General features: G+C 37.2%; 3 protein-coding genes and 1 long non-coding RNA gene across 15 annotated transcripts in view; 1 reads left to right on the top strand and 3 right to left on the bottom strand.

Moving 5' to 3' along the window:
* Positions 1–1,256: 1,256 nt before the first annotated feature.
* On the bottom strand, positions 1,257–6,405 carry LOC135166948 (very long chain fatty acid elongase 1-like). Of its 10 annotated transcripts, XM_064129721.1 has the most exons (13): positions 5,300–6,405; positions 5,000–5,203; positions 4,647–4,869; positions 4,473–4,571; positions 4,375–4,389; positions 3,610–3,657; positions 3,423–3,519; positions 3,303–3,354; positions 2,734–2,924; positions 2,563–2,643; positions 1,939–2,101; positions 1,695–1,834; positions 1,257–1,521 (listed from the first exon to the last, which is right to left on the bottom strand). In XM_064129721.1, exons 8-13 carry the CDS (start codon positions 3,349–3,351, stop codon positions 1,357–1,359), a joined length of 789 nt encoding a protein of 262 aa, XP_063985791.1. In that variant the 5' UTR covers positions 3,352–3,354; positions 3,423–3,519; positions 3,610–3,657; positions 4,375–4,389; positions 4,473–4,571; positions 4,647–4,869; positions 5,000–5,203; positions 5,300–6,405; the 3' UTR covers positions 1,257–1,356. The 10 variants fall into 10 exon arrangements, with proteins under 10 accessions (XP_063985791.1, XP_063985793.1, XP_063985790.1 ...); XM_064129723.1 differs by having other exon boundaries at positions 3,423–3,657; positions 4,647–4,865; XM_064129720.1 differs by lacking the exon at positions 3,610–3,657 and having other exon boundaries at positions 3,423–3,484.
* Positions 6,401–10,616, top strand: LOC135166950 (uncharacterized). The gene is made up of 4 exons (XR_010299773.1): positions 6,401–6,636; positions 6,711–6,789; positions 7,925–8,046; positions 9,025–10,616. It is a non-coding gene; the product is annotated as an uncharacterized LOC135166950 (long non-coding RNA).
* Uxt (Uxt prefoldin-like subunit) lies at positions 6,794–7,966 on the bottom strand. Its single transcript, XM_064129727.1, has 2 exons — positions 7,812–7,966; positions 6,794–7,728 (listed from the first exon to the last, which is right to left on the bottom strand). Exon 2 carries the CDS (start codon positions 7,724–7,726, stop codon positions 7,295–7,297), a length of 432 nt encoding a protein of 143 aa, XP_063985797.1. The 5' UTR covers positions 7,727–7,728; positions 7,812–7,966; the 3' UTR covers positions 6,794–7,294.
* LOC135166947 (protein doublesex) overlaps positions 10,257–21,538 on the bottom strand; it is a 31,917-nt gene continuing 20,635 nt past the window's right edge. For all 3 annotated transcript variants that reach the window (XM_064129715.1, XM_064129713.1, XM_064129714.1), the window contains exons 5-6: positions 19,995–20,247; positions 10,257–11,936 (exon numbers count right to left, since the gene is read on the bottom strand). In XM_064129715.1, the coding sequence (XP_063985785.1) occupies positions 20,000–20,247 (248 nt within the window). In that variant the 3' untranslated portion in view covers positions 10,257–11,936; positions 19,995–19,999. The remainder of the gene's footprint in view (positions 11,937–19,994; positions 20,248–21,538) is intronic.

Genomic DNA, 21,538 nt, shown 5'->3' on the forward strand with positions numbered 1-21,538 from the left:
TTTTTTTCAATTTCACTTCAATCATGACATGAGAGAGAATCACCCCACGATTCACCACAATCGCATTAAAATTTTTAATGAGCATCCAAGAGCTCCACCGATTGCCCTCGCATAAGTCTCAAGAAAACAACTCTTGGCTCACTAATGCTGTTCCTTTTTCATCTCATTCTTATTACTGTATTTCCGGTCATTTGAAATTTCAGTCGGAATTTTTATTGCTCCTTGCTCCGGAGATGTGTAATTGCACTGCGACGTTTCAAGGTTTTTCTCTGGAGTCGTGAGGTCGACTTTATCCACAGGGAGGTAATACTCCGATCATTACTTTACTCGGAAACTCAGGTAAGTCGATGTCACTAGGGTGAGGAGCCATTCACTTGGAGTGCTGGTACTCCAAGTTGTTCATGAATATGACCCTCGGGAGTGAGGAAATCATCGTTTTAATCCGGGCGATTGTTCACAAGATAATTAAGAAAAAATCTGAGGGATCAATTAGCTTTTAAGTTTATTGTTCATCATTCTATACAAAAACTCAAATGAATTTGTTTAGAAATAAATTTCGTGAAGTGCGTGGAGGAACGAAGGATGTGAATTAAAAAATGACTGAATTATTCCGTTGTTTCCCTCGATAATTCTCCCGAAATTCGTTCTTTTGCTCTTTCTGATTAATCTCCTTTCATCATTATCGCAACAAGTCATAATATAGCCGTAATTATTCAAATATTTATCCTAACCACAGGTATTAATGAAGACTAAGAAGATTAATAAAGATGGGGATGATGGAGTTGTATAATAAACACGCCATCAGCCCCTGAGAGAGATCGAGGGGTTAAATAGCTGGTAACCGCGTTAATAAAGTCTTATCGTAGTGCGACCATGCGTGTCGACTTGAAGCTCACCGACACACTAATCCCCTATGCTAATTCGAGGCCAGCATGCATCCATTGGCAGCGATAATTCAGGGCGTATTAAAGACTGAATTTAAAAATGAGTGGGCGAGCACGAGTCACCGTCACTCCATTTATTACTCTCACCCTCAATATTGCGGTCACAGAAATTCCATGGGGGTGTGATCAGATCAGCCTCATCCCTCGACACCCTTCCACGACCCCCTTTACTCGATTACATGAGATACTTCTGTATTCAAGCAATTTTTTAAATTATATTTAAATTCGCGTATTTGATCCTCGATATGGAGAAATTTTCGATCAGAAAGGACATCAGGTGAATGAATAAAGAAACAGCATATGAAATTTAAGCACAATAAAATCATCAAAAAGCTTTTACTTTTTTTAAGAAAAAGTACAAAATAAGGCACACAAATTACATATTCGATGACAAGGAAAATCATAATTCACACTAGGCGGTTTTTCTCTTCAAATACGTTGTTCTGTAAAAATCCCAGAACAGATAAAATATAACGATCACTTGAGACATGTAAATATAAGCCAGTGGCTTACGGGTGGGCTCGCAGGACGGTAAAAGCGCTTGAGTCGTGTGTATGACCATAATCACAAATTGGAGCTGAAATATAAAAATAAATGGTGGCATTATCGTTGGTGAATTACGAGGGGTACGAGGGGAACAATTGAAGGATCGTAATTTTTATCGGTAATTTTTTTTGTTACCACTGACACGTATGAACACGATAGAGAATGAATTATAGGGGAAATAAATGTACATTGTGTATAAATTACCATTTGCAACATGGTTAAGTATGGCTTCCATGGTGCAAGAATCTTCTGCATAGCTGGGCCAAAACTAGCTAGAAGATAGTACGTATACATAATAACATGAACGATGCAGTTTGGCATCATAATAAATGTCCACATGCCACCTAAAATATAACGAAAAAAAATATATGTATAAAAGGTTATAAATGGTTAGTGGATGAACTTTTCGGTAGATAGATGGATGAAATTTTCATAACTCAAATCCTACCGGGAGCGTATTTACAAGCGATCCAAGCGAGGCAGACGGTCGTTACGTGATGATAGATGTGCAGAAAAGAACACTGGCTGTATTTTTTACGCAGTACGAAGATTACGGTATCACCGAGCTCAAACATTTTGAGAATCAACACCCACCATACCCACTTCGCCATCTGGAAGAAGTTTTTTTTAATGCCTCGGTATCAATTTTAATATTTATGAGGGCAGTGTTTACTGGTGAACATTCATGACTTTTTAGATTTTTATTTAGTATGTATCCTGACTTGGTAAGGAAAGGTGAAGACCTTCGGGAATGTTGGAGGAATTTCTTGCTTTAGCTGTAGACTATAACGTTCGTAAAGTAAAAGTGGGCAGCTACTGCCTATGCTTCACACTAGAAATATTTTTTATGATCTCAATGTGGTAAAATATATTATTTCAGGGGGAAGAACTTCATCAGAGAAGTGATATAGTTCCTGTACTTGAAAAAAAATTGGGAAAATACAGGATAATTTTCATTATTCGTACGAATTGCTAAGTAGTAAAAATAAATTTCCAAAAATTAAGGCTCAGTATTTGCGAAGGAATTGATGTTTACGGAAAGTTAGGAATTCTATAACTCAAGTCAACTCACTCTCATCGGCTCAGGATCTAAAGAATAATCGACAGGCTCACAACCCCAGGACAGTTTCGTAGTAAATCCTGAAGTTAGTATCTGAAAATTAATAAAAAAACCATTGAATAAACAACTCACATCGTATGCCATTTATTCAAAGAAGGCAACGATAAATAACCCCACACTTACGCCATAAAATACTAGGCCACTTGTGATAGCAACGAATACATTGTAGAATATCATCAGTTTGTTAAGGGAGTATGGAGGTCGATTTTTCATGATCCTTGGACCAATATAAAGTACGAACATTAAATAAGCGATGAGCACACATGTGACGGGAATAGGATTAGTCATCAGCGGCCAATCAGCCACCCTGGGATCTGAAAAACACAAAAATTTGGCTGGCTCTCTCATCCGCGATCATAAACAATAAAAAATTAATCAACAAAAAAATGTGACAAACGAAATTGAAAATTCTAGAAAATCCTAAAAGACCGGAAAGGGCCTCCGAACTGCCCCCAAGATTTATGAGACGTGTTAAAGTCCCAATTTCCGATACAAAAAAAAACTGAAATTTTTTAAAATTAAAATTGGTAAATGAATTTGAATAATTTACTGCACCGCTCCAAACTCGAACACGATAAAACTGTAAGATCCAAACGTATAATGACACAGATATCGTCGTTTACCCGAGATACTCCAGTTTTGTAAAATCAAATATTTAAACAAATCACCATAACTGACACAATGCAACTCACCCGCTATTCCCTCCATCAAGTAACGATATGCCTTCATCAAGGGCCCCATATTCTGCAAAAATGAAACACTGTGAAAGCCTGTTACGACTTCGAACATGCAGGAAATTAATGCATATTAACATTTTTCGCGTGTTTACGTTATCTACTGGTCACTCGTACCGAACTTGTCAGCCTACAACATACTGAGGAGGCAACCATGGCTTTAGCTGGAAAGAACCTAACGGAAACTCGATTACAAAAAACTTCAAACGTCATTCTCCCTGCTCTGAGCAATTTCCGTACATAAATTTTACAAAACGTCAATCACCATAGCCGAAGAGAACCGCTACAGCATTATTATGTAGTACCGTAACAACTATAACATATTGTTACCATCACGTCATTGGCGAGGATAAATAAATTTTTACAACAATTACTGGGAATGAGAATATTCAACTGTTGAATGCATAATGAGATGTTGCATTTTAACTGTTAAAGTATTTCCATTGAATTTCCATCAATCATCGTGTCAACGGGCACACCATAATTTCTCCTGACTCATTACAATAATAATTACTTTTTAACATTTGTAAATAGTGACTACAATAATACAATTAAGAAGATAAAATGTGTGGGCGACGAGTGCACATGGCAATGTATGTGGGCACATATCGTTCAACTGTTATTACGCGTATTTTCAAATGACCAGTGAGAATGAAAGAGGCGGAGGACAGAGGGGAAAGGGATCATAATTTACCGAGGCGATGGTCAGCGACCGCTAATCCATCACTTTGGCGGTTTATCTTTTTTTTTTTTTTGTTGTCTGTTGTTGTCTCTCACTGAAGATGGGAGGGTCTGTACCATGGGAAATACTGTAAAGGCATCTATCACTTGTGCCATCGTTATCAGAAGGGGTCAGGAGGGGAGGGGGTGGGTGAAGGAAGCGGGATGTACGAGGAGAAGTGTCATAGGTGGATGAGAAAAAAAAATTCAAATGAAAAGAATGATATTTCGTGACATAATTTACGATTCACTCGATTGAGAGAGAAGGATGATGCCTTTATTTATGACTTTGCCAGTGGTAGTTGCTTACCTGAAGAGTATTGACCTGAAATGATTAATCACACAGTGTTAATAACGGGGTACAAAATTACTGGTCAATCGATAATTGAATAGTGGGATTAATATCACCTTTTGTGTAACACATTTAACTTTCTTCGTGATGCTCGTTGCTCCCCTGCTCTATCTGAAATAGTCAGCTGGTGATGGCGAAGGTTTTTCATGCACCTGCTGAAATATTCAATTGCTCTTTGCAGCCGGTGAATATTGAATATCGACAGTCGTAATTTTAGGGAAAATACTCACCAACAGATGCTCGACGGATGTACGGAGTGACGAGTGTTCCATCCAAACTGAGATGTATATTTGAGTAGTTATAATAGAACAATATCCACTTGTGTATTTATAAATATTGCAGACTTAGATATCGAGTTAATGGTGAATGATCAAATTTCTAATAAAATTGGAATCGAATTCACAATTTACTGTCACCTCTGGTGCGATATATTTAACTTCTTTCATCATCTACCTGAAATAATTCCCTCCTAGTGACAGGAGTTAGTGATGCATCGATCAAAATATTTGAACAGATTGAGAAATATAATTCTATCAGTTGAGATATGAATATCGATACTCGCAATTTTGGGTAAAATACTCACAAGTAATTGTTCGACGGATGTAAAGATTAACGCGTGTTCGTTGTAAGCGGAGAAAGAAATTTTCTACCGAATTGTTATAATGAAATATTTTTGCATTCAATTAATATATTAATATCGCCTCTCGCGGCACCTTCTGCGGCTCTCAGCGCTCCTCCAAATCTATTTGAAATAATCCGCTCGTATGGAGAAGAATTATTGATGCACCTGTTAGAATATTCGAATACACTCAATAATTTAATGATCCCAGTCCGCCGGTGAATAGTGAATATCGACAGTTGTGATTTTAGGTAAAATACTCACCAGTAGATATTCCACGGACATAAGGAGTTACGGACGTTACAGTCAGACCGGGAAATGTTTTATATTGAAGTAGTTATAATGTAACAATATCCACTTATGTATTTGTAAGTGTCCCAGGCCTAGATACTAGAGTTGTTAGCGTCTTGTAAAGCGTTGGAATACTGGCTAGATGCACTCAGTGGTAGGGCATGCACCCTCAGTAAAGGCTTAAGTGCAGGGCCGTCTTGAAATTGTTGAGCGCCCGGAAGAGACGTCTAAGCAAATCCTGGGGATTTATCCATATCAATATGACACAACGATTATCGTGATATATCGCCATTAATTCGAGATTTTTTTCAACTTAATTAAGCACCAAAAGAAGCAAATCAACTGTTATTTTTTTAACTCTGGAGGGATTTTGATCGTTACGATGAACTGGAGCATTTGAATCCCAATTCTGTGGATCGCTGCCAAAATTCACTCGACTTTGGGTCTTCTAATGACTGAATGTGCAGCACTGCTGGGTTAGTCGGGAAAGAGTTTTACTACCGGCTATTGAGTACGAACTGGGGATCTTCGTATGGCTTCACCGCGTACTTTCATCTCAATGCGGATTAGCTACCAATGCCCCGATGTGCTTCCTACTCGGAGGTGTGTCAATGTTTTAAGTGTAAGGGCTTTGTAATGAGAGAGGTACTTTGTCATGAATATTTGGTGATTGGCAGGGATTGCAGTGGGGATGGGGATTTTCAATTTCAGGACTTAAGGGCGATCGGGCTGGAGATGGTTTTTAAATTGTTCATATTTCGTGGGGCGGCAGATTGTCCGGGAGGGTGAGTTTAACCGCTGATGGTACTGTATCGACGTCACTTTGGGGTGTCAATGCGGATAACATCATCGTCGGTTAATAGATGGAAATTAAGGAAATGAAGAAAATCAACGCAGTGATAATATGAAAAATTAACGAAAAATCATTTAAATAACGAGAACGTAAAGGAATTAAATGATAATAATAATAGAGTTTATGGATATAGAAGAATAGTATTTGTGTATTGGTTAATGATTTTTTTGGATTGAAGTTGAAAAGCGAATTCTCTGATTTTTTATTGATTTTTCAGAATAACTCTTGGCGAAGTGAGTGAGGAGCTTATGAAACGCGTAATTGATGACAGGGGGTCTAATTTATGCACAAGTACTCGTACAAAGTACTTCAAATAAAGCAGTTCTTCGTGAACATTAAAAGTGATGCACCAGTTGACTCGAAATTTTGAGTGGATGAAATTTGCCAGAGGGTGATTTTTAATAGCTGCATGAGTGATCTTCAGACTGTTAAATATAGAGTTTGGAGGTGCAATATGGTGAGTGAATTTATTAGCTGTGCTTTAATTATAAATGGATGCTTTCAAATTTCATAAGTGATGCCTTTGGACAGGTTTAAATGCGGTTTGGGAAGCCAATGGAAATAACATAACGATTTACTGATAAAAGGAAATGGAGAAAATCAACACAAGGTAATTTAAGAAAATAACAAAAATTTATTAAAACAATGAGAAATTAAATAACTTAAATGATAATACAGTTTACTCATGAAGATGCTGAAACAATATACAGAGATTATAAACCTGGAATAAGTCGATTATTAAATTGTTTCCATGTTCATTTGAATTTGAGGAAAGATTTTGCTATTTTTTTATCTTCATGAACATTTCCATTAATTGTGAGAAGCAGTTTATGCAGAAATGATTGACTACTTTATCAGATAAGCTCCAATAATTGATAAGAGAGAAACTAATTTATTGAGAAATACTCGCCTAAAGCACTTCAAATAGAGCAGTTCCTCATCAACATTGACATTGAATAAATTTTCCAGAGAAGTTGATTTTTTTAATCTGTTTCACTAACCTTCAGTCTTCTGAACGCAAACTCGAAAAGTACAACATAATGACTGAATTTATTATCGGTGCGTTAATCGTGACTTAATGCTAGTAATGATTTGAAAATAAAATTACACCTTCTCTACTCCATTCCTTGCAATTCTCTGATACCAATCAGAAGTAATTTGATATGTGCATTAGTCTTACTGATCTCTATCCTCAAATTCTTAATTTGCATCTCCAGTAATTTAATTCTAACTTCAATCAAAGCTAAAGCATCATCAAGATTAAATTCTACGTAATAACCTAGGCCGACGTCTACGAGTATTTGTGAGGCATCCTCGACTTTAGCCTGAACAAAAAAATTATTTCCAATATCAACTTTTGTTTTAAATCCAGTCTCACTTGATTTTGTATTCTTGAGTGTCATAATGATGCTTTTCAGTTGTAGAAATTCAGCGACATCCGAATTTTTCTCATCAAGTTTTTCGGATAATTTCGATAGGTCGGACTTCAGTGTATCGTTTATGTAAGCCTCGAACAGCAGTATCTTTTTTGATATTGATGGATTCATGGCTGCAATTGATTACAGGTTATAGAAAACTACTGAATAAAAAAATATACTATTGAGGAGTTGTGAGAGTGATTGTGTAGCTTACTTGGTGAATATTTGTATCCTACTTGACGTAAGGCCGATGTTCACTATAAATAGCTCGATTATAATTTATTTCTGATCACATTTGTGTTAACATTTTTCTCTTCGATTGTTCAGCGAAGACGTAACCACTGGGTGTTTCCCCCCTGGGGATCTTTTCGGGAACTATTTCCTCGAGGATCGAAGGGAAACAGTCGGGTGGAACATGCGCTTCCTTATCGACGACAACTCAGGAACGCGTGAGTGTCCACTGCGAATAAAACAGAAAATATTTAAAGTGCAATAAATAAATTAGTGATTATTTACTCATGGCATCCATTTATTTATTACTCAAGTGTAAATAGATGAACTTGAAGGTTATGCAAACAGTTTATATAAAACTGTTGAGCTGCGTAATTTAATTTAAACGAGGATGGTCTCGACCGCAGTTGAAGTGCGGATTAGCAAGCCAACAAATTAGACCTATATTACAAAGTAGGAAATTCAGTAATGAATATCAATTGTTACTTGCAATGTTGCCACTGCGTTTTTCCTGAGCTTTATCTATGCAAAGCTTCGTCCCTCGTTCCTACCCTTGTGCGTACAAAAATGTCCTCCAGAGATTTAGTACCGGACTATTGCCTAGGGAAATTTGTAAAGCTCTCATCCGGAGAGCTTTCGAAATCGTGTCCGACGAAAATTATTATCTGAAGGGCTTCTTAGGTCACCAGGAAGTTCTTTGGAATAATCTGCGAAGGAATCGTCCAAATACGATTCATTCAAATATCAATATTTTTAAGACAACATTCAGATAATTTCAATTTCTTCTTCAGCTTTAGTCTAGTAAAAGTAATGTGTTTCATACCTCATAATTTTTGCGGTATCATGTCCAATTACCTGCAAAGTCACTGTCCCAACGTTATGTCGACACCTTAATAACAAAAGACCGTAAGTTCAATAAGCACCTCATGTATGTCCACCTGCGTCGTTAAAAGAAAATTAGGGAAATGATCCAGGAATAATACGCTAATTATATCTCCCGTAAGTAGCGAATAAATTTACGACTAAAAATCATCCGCAACAAGCGTTTAAATTCTCCCCCAATATCATCAAATTACTGCTACCTAATTTCAACTGAAACAAGTAAAGGTATCACATTTACGTTCATAACGTTTATACCCCCCGTTATTAAAACTCCAATCATTACATTCTTACATAGCAATGGAAATCGTTTTCAGCGGTAGCTGGAAGTAGCTTCACATGGAAAATGGATCGTCAGATGCAGTGAAATTAGATAAGTACACATTTGCATTATTAATAAAATTTGATTATTATTTTCGTGCGAATGCCTCTTTCACTGGGTAATTCAGGACTATTTGCAGTGAAATAAAGTGCGCCTGTGATTTTTTAAAACTCACGGAACAACTCATCGATAACAGATTCGTCTTTATCACGGAAGAACACGGGTATTAAAAAAAATATATGAAAATATCGTAAAAATAATAAAGCAACTGTTCAATGGCTGTTGGTAAGAAAATAGCCATAAAAAAATCTATGAAGATTGGGCTTTAAGTTGGTGGGGCACATCGAGAGTGTTGCGTGGAGACGAATAAACGATTGGCAGTCAGCCTCATGCTTGTTGCCGTATATTTCTGTGCTATCTAAGCAATATAGTCGTTGGTTTATGTGGAGAGCGGGCAGTTAAACGTTACGAAGACTTTTATAGGCCTGCGTGAATCCGCGCTCACTCAACGACGGTTACGACGCGATCTCGTCGGGACTTATTTTATTTTTCATTTTTTATTTTATATCTCCCTCGTTTTTCTTCCTCTCAAATCCTTCACAGGTAAATACATTGCTCAGGTGTCGGCTGACGGGGAAGGGGATGAACATAATGTAGGTACTGCGCGTGGTACGATCATGCGATAGATTGAAAATCATTGCGATTTAAATGGATTTTTATCATCTATTGACGCGGCAAAAACACACTTTTAATGCCCAACTTTTTTGCACTCGCTAATTTTACTTTTTGCAATTTATATTTTAAAATGATTAAATCGTCGTACAGTGCTTAAATCACAAATTAAAACTTACCTGGACTTTATTCGTATCCGGTTTTTCGAATAAATTTGTGAAAACGGTGATTATGGGGATATAGAGCCGCATTTTATATATTAGATCGTACACTGCGGTTCAGTGATTAACTGCATTGGTATTGGAAATCAATGTGTCGTTTTATGGCTCTTCAAAGTTATGTGTTCCACTGAATTTTTCAGAATTAGAATTAATTCAAAACTAAATTTCATGCAGATTCTTAGTCGCAGAAAATAAAGAAAAATACTGCGATGAGCACGTCACAGTTTTTTTCCTTATCAAACATTTGAGTATCCTTATTACTGTCATTGAATAAAAAATCAATACCCAGTATTCATTCGTAGCAGGTTTTGTGAATAAACTTGTGATAATGATATTCATGTTCAGATAGAAACGATTTTTTTATTACATCGCATATTATAGTTCAACAATTATCATGACTAATGCATTAAATACATTGAAATCCACAATAAACGTTTTCTTTTTTTTTATTCTTTTTTTTTTCAAGCTTTATGCTCCTACAGCATTTGAGGATAATGGGGTGACATTCTGCTTTATATTTTTATTATTAAAGTTTCACTGGACTTTTTTTTGACAGTCTGTTCCGCATCGACTTACGCCTACTGCGCTTACCAGATGACAAGGTGAGTGCGGCCAATTGGACCTTCAACAATACCACTCAATCGTCCGCAGAAGTATTTATCAATAAATAACTATAAGAGTTTGAATGAAAAAATTACAAGGGAGAAATTCATAAACTAAGTACAGACGTTTGTCGATAAAGAATTCGGATGAATTATCATCTGAAGTTTCAATTTTGATGGGAGAAAAGATGAAAAATAATTAAATGAAGCACATATTAGAACTCTGTGCAACTTTTTTACTAGAGAAAATGAAACGAAAAAATCTTGCAATAATCCTGCCGCTTGTATTTTTCCTTAAAAAACTAATGTGCGGTATGCCAATATGTGTCACAATTAACTGTTGCTGAAACACTGAATCATCGGGATCCTCTACGATTAGAACAATTTTAGTTATGTAATAGGAGTAACTCTTGTCATCTTCATAAGAGGTGTGAAGTACAATGAAGATTATCAATTTTTTTTAATTATAGAAGCCATTATTTGGCATTTAACACTCATCACTAGCTCATTTCAACAGCTCAGATGTATTTTTCACTTCTAAACTTTAAGAGATTAATTAATCGTCGTAATTTTGTTGATTAAAATACATTTTGTGAGTTAAACATTGAAATACAGTTTGAGATAAAACATGAATTGTTGTTATTGTTTAAGAAAAATATAGCTGTTTTATTTTAGCCATAAAGGACTATCAGAGCACGAAGAGCCTCCAACATTGATTTACGTTGAGGCAAATAAACCATGAACAGTGGTTCGTAAAAAAAACTATAACAATTAGAACATAAACGAAAATCTAGTTGAACATTTACCTAAACTCTGTTAAACGAAAAGAAAAAATCGTGTTTTTTTTTCATTGTTTTTTCTTCAAGAGACTAACTGACAATATATCTGTACATACGTCAAAACTGTGACATAACTTATAATCACGTTTAATACAGTACGTTATCAATTACTATCATTCAATAACTCGATAATCGTAATTTTTGAAGATTTACCGTGAAGCTAGATACAGCACTTTGAATGGGACATTTTCTCGTCAATATCACGACGAAAGAGAAAAACAACCGAAGCAAAAAAGAAAAATAGAAGATAAATTTTTGTGACTTTGCAAATGTCTCTGTGTCAATAAAAAAAAATCTGCTATTACTATTTTTATTATTGCATTTAATTTACACCGAAAGTAGTTACGAGTGTATTCATCCTCATTCTTTTTTCACTCCTTCTACCATTATCTGTATATTAACACCGAGTTGAAATAATTTGCAGTCGGAATAACGATAAAAACGAAAAACCCTCACAACTATTCATTATGCACCTCGTTTGATTACTTAAGTCACTGTATTTTTATTTTTTCTTTTCCGCGGACTCAGCCTCTGACCTCTCTTACGAGCTTTTTTGATTGACTTCATGGTAACCTGAAATGACAAATGAAAATTATTCAAAACCATTAGTGAGATAATAAAATAGACACTCAAGCAGTTAAAATAACAAATTAAATTCACTAAGTGCTTTCCACAAATCGACTAGGAATTATTTTTCCCATTAGTCTTTGCGGCGTAAACTTATTATTATACGCTCGTGGAAAATATGTAATACGGATTTCAACTATTGGGGAAACGTCATGAAGATTTATATGTACATTACTCGAAAAAAGCGATAAAACGGAAACTTTTTGAGTATCAGGAGTTAATTAAAAATTCGAGAATATATTAATTGAATTATTGGATTGAATTTTGAGTTTCCATCTCGGTTATCCAAAATATTGAAACTAAAAGTCCATTAGCAAGATAATAAACGCGTCACTCAAGTATTCAAAATAACAAATTAAACCCACCAAGTGCTCTCCACAAACCGAGTCACGTTTATTTTTACCATTATTCTTCATGACGCAAATTACGCATTTGTGGACAATATTTTCTCGCTGTGAAACTATGAAAAATTCTCAGGGGGCTGCATTGCCATGTGTGAGATGAACAGTGACGAAGAATAGACATCCGAGAGATGCAAAACTGCCGGAAGAAAATTGTGAACGAAGACGGTGCGAGGGGCGTCGGTGAGAGGGTGGCATCAACGAGATTTGAAAGGGAGAAGTGTACCAACCACATTCGGTGAATAAAAGAAACCGAGTTTGGAGTATAAAAGGGAAGATGAGGGGGAAGGGGTAACGCTGTATATATGTATTATCCTTAACCAAAAGCAATGTTACCAACTCGAGAACTGGCGAACTAGCCGACAGTAAAATCCATTTTATGTCTTCTGTCGTAAAGTCAGTCAAATGAAACTGAGGGACGTAGTTTTCATACGTGCAACCGTCGTACCAGCAACTTCTCTTAGTTACGTTATAGTAAATGTCCTGAATTCCTCGTCTTATATTCGCATGACGAAAAAAGACGATTAAAAATATATTACATTCTCGCTTCGTCGTATGCAACTGACCAAAGCTGGTCAAAGATCGGTTGGAGGGAGGATTAAGTGAGGGGTGACAGAGGTGGAGAGTGGAAGGCTATTGTCACTCGCACGATAATATCAAACCCTAGAGTTTACGAAAAAGCATTATCAAGTTAATTTTTAATACAAAAAAAGTAGAAACAAATTGAAAGAAATAACAAGTTGAGACAATTTTCGGTGAAAAACTTGAAGAGCCTCGATTACTTTTCCCTTTTTAGGTTCCAGTCAAAAGTGACCTGAACTGAATCTCTTTAATTTGATTACATTTTTTTCAAGTCATATAAATAATGTAAAACATTTAAAAAGGAGCTAGACTGCGATAATGAATATTGCTCTCCGTATAGGCGACTATCAGACGCGATAAATTTAGCCAAAATTAACTTGGCTGATACACTAACGCGTATTATGATAGTCTCGTCTAGGCCCTGGAGTCTAGTGCATCCGAAATATGATATGATGTGTTTAAGGTGAGACTGGAAATAGTTTCACGTCAGTCTCTTTTATCGAGGCAGACGACAGTTGTCAGAGGAATTGGCTTCAAGTTGCTCAATTGGGATGTGTGAATTTAGATGGCAGGAGCCGTATTTATGCTGAAGGCTGTTGGAAAAGACCTCAAACTTTATGACGAAGGACAGATAACGTTTTTGTCGAAATTCTCTCAATTTATTATAACATTCCCACGATAAAACCGGAGTTCCTTTACAAATTGAAGCGACTCCCGGAGCCTCAGACTGGAAAATGTTAGAAGAGCGGGTGAATTCGAATTGGGGTAGATTTTCGAAAAATTAATTGCACCCAATAGCTGATAAAGAGTATCATGGGAATATTTGGTGAAATGGGGGGTTCTTAACGTGTGCTGGTGTCATACATTACCACTGTCGCTCTGGTATTATCAATGCCACGCAATCGAGGGTCTGGAACTCCCATGTACTTTTTCCTTCTCATTCACCTCTTTACGACCCGCTCGAGTTTCTTTCATGTTCTCCAACCGTCGTACAAGTTTTTTTTACCCTCCCTTTTATTACGAATATTTCTTTTTCTACGCCTTTTAAAGAGGTTTTAACTATCGATCGAGAACGCTTTTAAATTCCCGACATAAATTCAATTTGTCACGGTGGTGTGAGATCTCTTCATTTTATCACTTGGGATCGATCTTCGGGGTTCGATGTTGAGTGAGAAATGGTGAAATAAGATGAATCAACGGACGCAACCTTCTGCGTAGTATCAGAACGATCTATGTGCTTGAAGAAATAATTAGTGAAAATACTGATAATTGGGGAAAAATTACTTGGAAAATATTGAATTTTTCTTTTCCCCAAAACACGAGTTTCCACTCGCGTGAGTCTCTCCTTAAGTCGGTGATAAGAAGCCAGTGAACTTGTGGTAGTAATGTGCGACGACAATTTTCGACTCCAGTTCTCCTCTTCTCATTGTACCTCGTACTGTCTTACACACACGTCTATGTATTAGTTTTGCCACAGTACGTAATTACAAACTCGTAAAATGGCGAAGGAATCTCGGACCCGGGGGAGGAATGAGGGTGTATATAAAGCAAAAGGCATGCATCGGTTCACAGTTCATATTCCATTCTGCTTCATTCTCCCGTGGCCTTCTTGTGCCATCGAATCGACCGTGGGGTGCCTCATAAAATTATGATTTACAACTCCTCCACGTCTGCAAAAAACCTCTCACTCTCGAAGCCTCTTCCTCTCTAGTTTCATCTCTCTTCTCTTGCCCATCATTTTTATCATTTGTTGTTCCCTCTTCTGTGGATATTTTTTTTTATTGCTTATCTTTTGGCTGCTATTCATTACAGGTATCTGAAGGTGGGGTTCATGAGTGTCTCCCATATGGTTCAGTCATTCGAGTCGCGAATGAGGAAGAGCCGACGTTCTTCCTCTCGAGTTCGTAAATGTCATCGGTATTCTGAGTGATTTACACATTTTTTTTCAATTTTTTATTTCGATTCCTTTTATGATGAATTAGAGGATTCCGGTACTGTACGATATTGCGGTTTTCGATGGGTTCTGGGGTATTAAAATTTCCTGGAAATATTAAATAAGGGAAGAGCGTAAAACGGAGCGTTAGGAAAGAAATTAACACAATTCATTTAATGTGCCTTGAAAAATTATGACTTGGGATTGAGTCAGCAATGCCATGTACTCATCAATCGCCTTTTTGTGTTACTAGAGGCTATTTAAAAAGGACAATTTGCGATCATTACACTTGGCTTCACGTTCATTCTGCTCTATTGTGGGTAATTCTATGTTTTTAATTACTAACGAGAAAGTAATTAATTAAATGTGAATTTCTACAATTTGCAACTATTCCTTCCTTCAACTTCCCCTCCATGACACCAATAAGAATGAAACCCCTTCATGAAAGTTTTTCCTCCTTTGTATAAAATATTCAATTCCCGTCAACTTTCGAACCACAAGTTTTTCGCAAGTAAAGACGTACATACTCAAAATAACAATTTTTTTCCCCACTGTACTTCCAATCGCTTGTTTTACATTTGAAGAGTGACACCAACTGTTACTCAACGAGTTATCAGATAAATCAACGATTCCTCCACGAACATACTAACCGTTCTGTCCTGAGGGTATTGATTTCAGGGGTTGCGAGGCGAGTCCAAAAGTTCAATAATTTATTCATGAATAAAGTAGGGCCCGTCAAACTGCACATGTGTAAATGAAAAACAAAAGGTGAAAAAAGAAAAAGTTGGTCATTAATATCGAAAGAGAAGGGTCTTCCAAGAAAAGGGTAGCGTGAAGGCTATATACTGTAGAATGCAAAATTCTACTCAGTGGTAACTCCCGACGGATTGACATCCATTGATTTTCCAACTCTAATCGTCCCCCGGGGGAGAAAATTCATTGTTTCCATTTCAATAAAATCGAAGGAAATTTCTCATGGAAATTCATTTTCACCGAGTCCACCCTCTTCAGAAAATAACGCACCCATGCAGTTTAATTTTAATGATCATATTAAATGTTGATTCGATTAATTAAGAGGAATTTTAAGTGAATTTCCGGACTGTGCTTTCAACCACACACTTATCTTCGTTTTGGCTCACATGGGGTGAGGGATAGAGGAGAAGAGGGAAAAATTGTTGAGTCGTATTTCATGCGAGTCCAGCTATATTTTCACGCGAATGACTTTAACTGTCGATGAGGATTTCTGCTTGTATTTCTTCTCAAGTTTTACTGTTCGCATTTGCGGTGGAAGTTGGTTCACTCGTGGCAGTAAACGTCAGTTCGTGCTTAAAAGTTCTCATCCACCTTCGTATCACCACTCCCTTCTCCACTCCCCGTCTACATTCGTTTTTTCTCATGATGTTTGGTATGCCTCAACCAGTGGAAACACGAATGGTACACCCCACCTCTTTCTCGAAAATGTGTCTGCAAAGAGGAGTCACAACGTCTGTCTTGTATTTCATTCTATCGCATGTATATCCATCCTTACAATTTTACTCATCTCTTTTATAGTGAATCGACCAATCCAAATGGTGTTTTCTTCATTTACCGGTGTTTTCTTGGATGATACTGCCATAAACAAGTGGTTGTAAAATTTTTGCACTAATGGAGATAAGAAGATCCATTCGATTGATTACAGTTGCTAGTGCATTAACACGGAATTATTCCGAAATTCATTAACATACGACGGAAAAAATAGGTCTAGATAAATAATTATCAAGTTATTCCGACGACTTTCTTTCCATTTCTACTGATAAAAAGATCCACTGCATTGATTACAGCCAGTGAATAGTTCTATTAAATTAAAAAATTGGAAATAACTATATGAGGAAGATGGTGGAGACTTTGGCCTAATATCTCTTGATGTGTGCGGAGGAAATGGCTGAGTTCGATATTCAGTAATTTGTAGAGATTCACTGAATTTAATTTACTTAGAACCAGTCGGAAACACAGACTGAATGATGAGTAGTCTGATTCTAAATACGCTCATCCCCGTCACATCATTACGAATGCAATAATAACCCTCGTCCCCTCGACAAAAATGGAGTGTGTTATTATACAGAGCAGACGCGGTGATTGCATTTAAAAAGTTACGACAAAGTTTATGGTGGTTTAATTGTAGCCCAGAACTGTGGTTAGAAAGTACTAAAAACCGCGTGGGTTGAACCTTCGAACGGGACAAAATTCAAACTTCAGTTCCTTTCGTCATTCTTTTTCTGCATTAGCTTGGCGATTAATTTGCTAATTTATTTTGTTGCCGATCAAGAGTGAACACTTGTGCTCAAGCCCGACAATTGAGAGCGAAATTACGAGTCGACTTTTCCAAATTTCAGTGGATGTTATGCTATAATTCAATAAACTAATGACATTTAATGCAAAAGCATAGGATAAACCTCCTCTACAAGACAAGACTGAACCGCCGAATGAATCGAATTTTCACACATCGAGGACCCTCTCTCAAAAATTTTTAGTGGCTTGTCACATAAAACCAAATAGTTTACAGCAGTCAAATGATTTGGCGGAGGGGAGATGAAGCACTCGTCTTTCAACCAAAAAACTCCAGTACGAGAAACATGATAAACTGTAGGAATAACAGGAGAATAAGCTGCATGAGAATACCAACAAGGACAGTAGATGGGAAACGAGGGTTGGAGATTGGGATGAAGGAGGTGGAGTCCAGTTGAGAAGTAAAAAAAGATTATCCATGCATATATGTATGCAAGATGGTTGTAAACCGAGGAACCCCGTTTACGACGATCGTTAAATGCGCTGTAAGCGGCCTGTCTGATTACATTGATGCTGCTTACTGCAAGAACCCAGCCCCTCTGTCCCACTCCAATGGCCTCTCTGGACCCTTGTGTATGATTCCAACACAGCAGATAATATGCCATTTTTCTAGAATGAAGAAGAATGAGTAATACATGAAGAACAGTTTTATCCTGAGGCTGTGAGCATCCGGACTATCAAGCACATCAAAATTGAATTTTCAGTCAATGTAAATGTCTCCTATCCTCATCTGAATGACTGGATGGCCACATTGTTAATAATATCAGATCATTTCGATGATTGATTAGTGCGTTAGAGTGATCCTCGTAGCCTTCAAAATGCATGAAGAATTTTTCTCCGAGAAATTCTATAGCAATATTCAACTTTCACTGAAATTCATTATTATTTTGCAAAAAACAGGAAGGATATGTTTGTCTGTAAGATTCTATGGCAATATTGATTAACAGTATCCAATCATTTGAGTGGAATCAATTCCGTTTAATTCTGAAAGTGCATATTATTACCATTGTGCAAATCCGTTAGGATGGGATTATCATTCCTCAGCACCAAGGCGCATACTCTCGTTGTGAGGAATGAATTTTGACGTTGAAAACCTCGTAAATTCAGTTGTTTATTGGTCCTGGCGTCATTACCGGAAGAAGAGTCTTATGTGCTTGAGGTGGGATTGGATGTTACAGTTATAAAACGTTTTCAATGTTTTTTTTTCCTTCTTGAACCACTTTAGCACGCGAAATTCTTGCATTGGGGGGTTAATGGATACATCTGATGGTGGTCTTTGGTCCGGTTTTGTCGAATCAAGTGACATCACAGGGAAATTGAGATTCGCTATATATGACAAGTCTTGGTGGATTTATTGTCGTCGCTAGTGCCAAGTTCTCTGAGTTGAAGAGTTACTTTGAGAATACAGTCTCATTAGGAGTGAAGCTGTTTGCGAGACATTTTATTTCACAATGTTGCGCAGTTATTTTTGTACCTCGATACATAACACATTTTATACGTGAGTATAGTGAGTAATTACTATTTTTGATGTTCATTCATTCATTGGACCGAGTCCAAATGCATTGAAATGCATAGACGTCTCTACTGAGTGAATTGTAATGAAAAATGGCCTAATATTCCGTAATTTATCACTTCACAGTGAAATGAAAATTTCTTGGCTCAATTTCAGAATCTGTAATATCCTCATTTTTACCCCTTCCAATTTAATTCAGAATCACTACCCGAAAATTAATACTCAAGTGCCCATGAGAATCTAATTTTTCGGTGACAATTTACCTGGACCATTTACTATTCAGACGGAAGTAATTTTTTCTGTCAGCTTTGTCTGATATCATCCAAAGATAGTCCGACGTCATACGCATTGAAATAATAATTACCGGAATACATACATCACGGATTGCACATAAAATAGAAAAAATCGTAGTGAATTTTCCGAAATTCAACCGTTGAATTTATACTCGACTAGCACACAGCGCTGAAAGTAAGGGAGTTTTATAGGTTGAAATCTCTTTTATGCCCGACTGGATTCGCGATTACGAGTTCTAGTCAACTGTTCTATACCGATAAACCCAGTATAGATTTAACTTTCATCCTTTTCACGTTCAGACAAAAGAAGGAAGCCAACTTTTTATGATCTTAAAACGAAAACTAATCCCCACTCTGTTCACGACGGGATTCTCTCGGGCCATCACCTTTCCTCGTCATATAATTTCCCCTTCTCTTCTCCATCGACCCCTCACCTCCCCCTTCAATAGTCCAACTGAATCTCAAGGAATATGACCCCTAAAACCGTGGCTGAAGCTCCTCAAACAGTATCTTCAACATTCGAACCCGTCGAAGCGTTGATCATTCATTTGGTCATCGTTATTCACGGGGGAAATATTAAAAAATCCCATAAAAAAATGAAATAGTAGTAGAGGGTAGTGGGCCCCCAAAAATCCCAGCGAGTCGTTTGACACTCGCCGCCTTTTGAGCCCCGAAAAGTCATCACAGCGGACGAAAAAAAAAAAACCCACGAAAATAATGAAATAAAAACTGTCCCGGGAGCATTTATGATGAATTCAACGAATTTCACTCCATTGATCATCATAACCAGTATAGCTTGTTCAAAATGATCATAAAAAAAAATGTTGACCCAAACGGTCAAATAGAATGGAATTGGATACCTCAGATGATAATAAACGCCCGGCACATAATGATTTACCATATCTGAAAGGGCATAATCAGTAGTCAATAAAAATATCAGGTGATTGTGTAACTCACCAGGACTACGTGGTTGGTCCTCCTGGTGGACTTGGTGGTACTCTGGTAGCAAGAACATGGGCGTTTAATAGATGGGGAATTCCTAGATGAACAGGGGGCTGCATAACGCTGCCAATATGCGGTGGATGACCAACATATGTGGGTGCACCACTGACAGCTGTTGCCGAGTACCAGTCATTGCAGTAACCATAGCTGTTGTCAGTCATCATTCTTGTGGCCTTCATCACAGCAACAGCACGTATGTCGTTACTAGCTGTTGACGAAGAAAGATATTAATTGATCTGAATAATAAAACGAGTCAAAGAGATGGCTCAGCTTTCAGTAATTATAATGCAAGGAGAAATGTCCTTGAGGAAACGATGGGAGTGTTCACCAGGAGCATTCAAAATGGCTGCTTATGAGGCGTGGTTGACTGCGCACGGCGCCGTCTCTGCTTTTAAGCCCTTTCCCTTCGGTACTTAATAGCCCACTTCTATTTACATTTATTCATAATTACTCGATGCGCCGGTGTTCGTTAGTCGAACATCACTGACTCGTGAAATGTAAATGGGGGAAACTACTGTTCATTGACATTTGGAACTGTTACAGAATCGATGAGCCCACACAGTGGAACAGTGGGAATAATCAAACCGATAAATAAAAGATCAGAAAAATGTGCTAATTGGACTTTTCTTAATCAGCTTTAAATGCATCCGCCCTCTATCAATTCCTGCGAGAGACTGACGCGGGACCTTTGATTAAATGGGCATAATGGGCCCCATTCATTCTAGTTTATTTAGAATTAATTGCCGAAGCATTAAGTTTATAGCTCACATTGCTCAAAATTTTGGCCCATTAAAATGGTCGTTATACTCGCGCATAAATATTGGGGGAAAATATATAACGTCTCTTTGTACTTCGTATTATTTCAATCAAAAAGTCAAGTCTTTTTCAGCCGACAAAATATTTGTCTTGTAGCGTTTTTTCATGATTATAAACTAATCAGAATTTATGACGTTGACCCATTAACGAACATGTCAAGCGTAACGTTTTATGGTACATACAATGTATATGGCCGTTGCACAATTGCATAGGGAATAAATACACGCAAAATAATTGACATTTTGAGAGCTTCGGAAGACGAGGGGATTAATGACATGTTGATCGGTACAAATGACGATGTGGACAAGTTCATTTGTGTAATATTGATTTAAATAACTGATCTTTTTCTGGGGAATTTTATTTTAATCGCAATTAATTGATATTCCGTTATTTACTTCCCCTTCAGTGGCTACAATTTGCTCTGTCGATGTACTAATTACAGTGATGCGAAGTAAATACGTTAATATTCCATTGGTTGAGGGAGTATAAGGGATTATATAGTGAGTTGTGCACCTGCGATGATGTATTGCAGTGCAATTGTAAACGAACAAAAAGACTCACGAATTCAGGAATCACACGGAGGCGAAGGACGATAAAATATTTGTAATCCCTTGTGTTCCTCGGAATTCTAAGAAGTCAATTGCTGCGAAAGTCGACATCTGTGCCCTCCCGTTTTATACATT

The sequence above is a fragment of the Diachasmimorpha longicaudata genome, chromosome 10, assembly GCF_034640455.1.
Source record: "Diachasmimorpha longicaudata isolate KC_UGA_2023 chromosome 10, iyDiaLong2, whole genome shotgun sequence".
Lineage (NCBI taxonomy): Eukaryota > Metazoa > Arthropoda > Insecta > Hymenoptera > Braconidae > Diachasmimorpha > Diachasmimorpha longicaudata.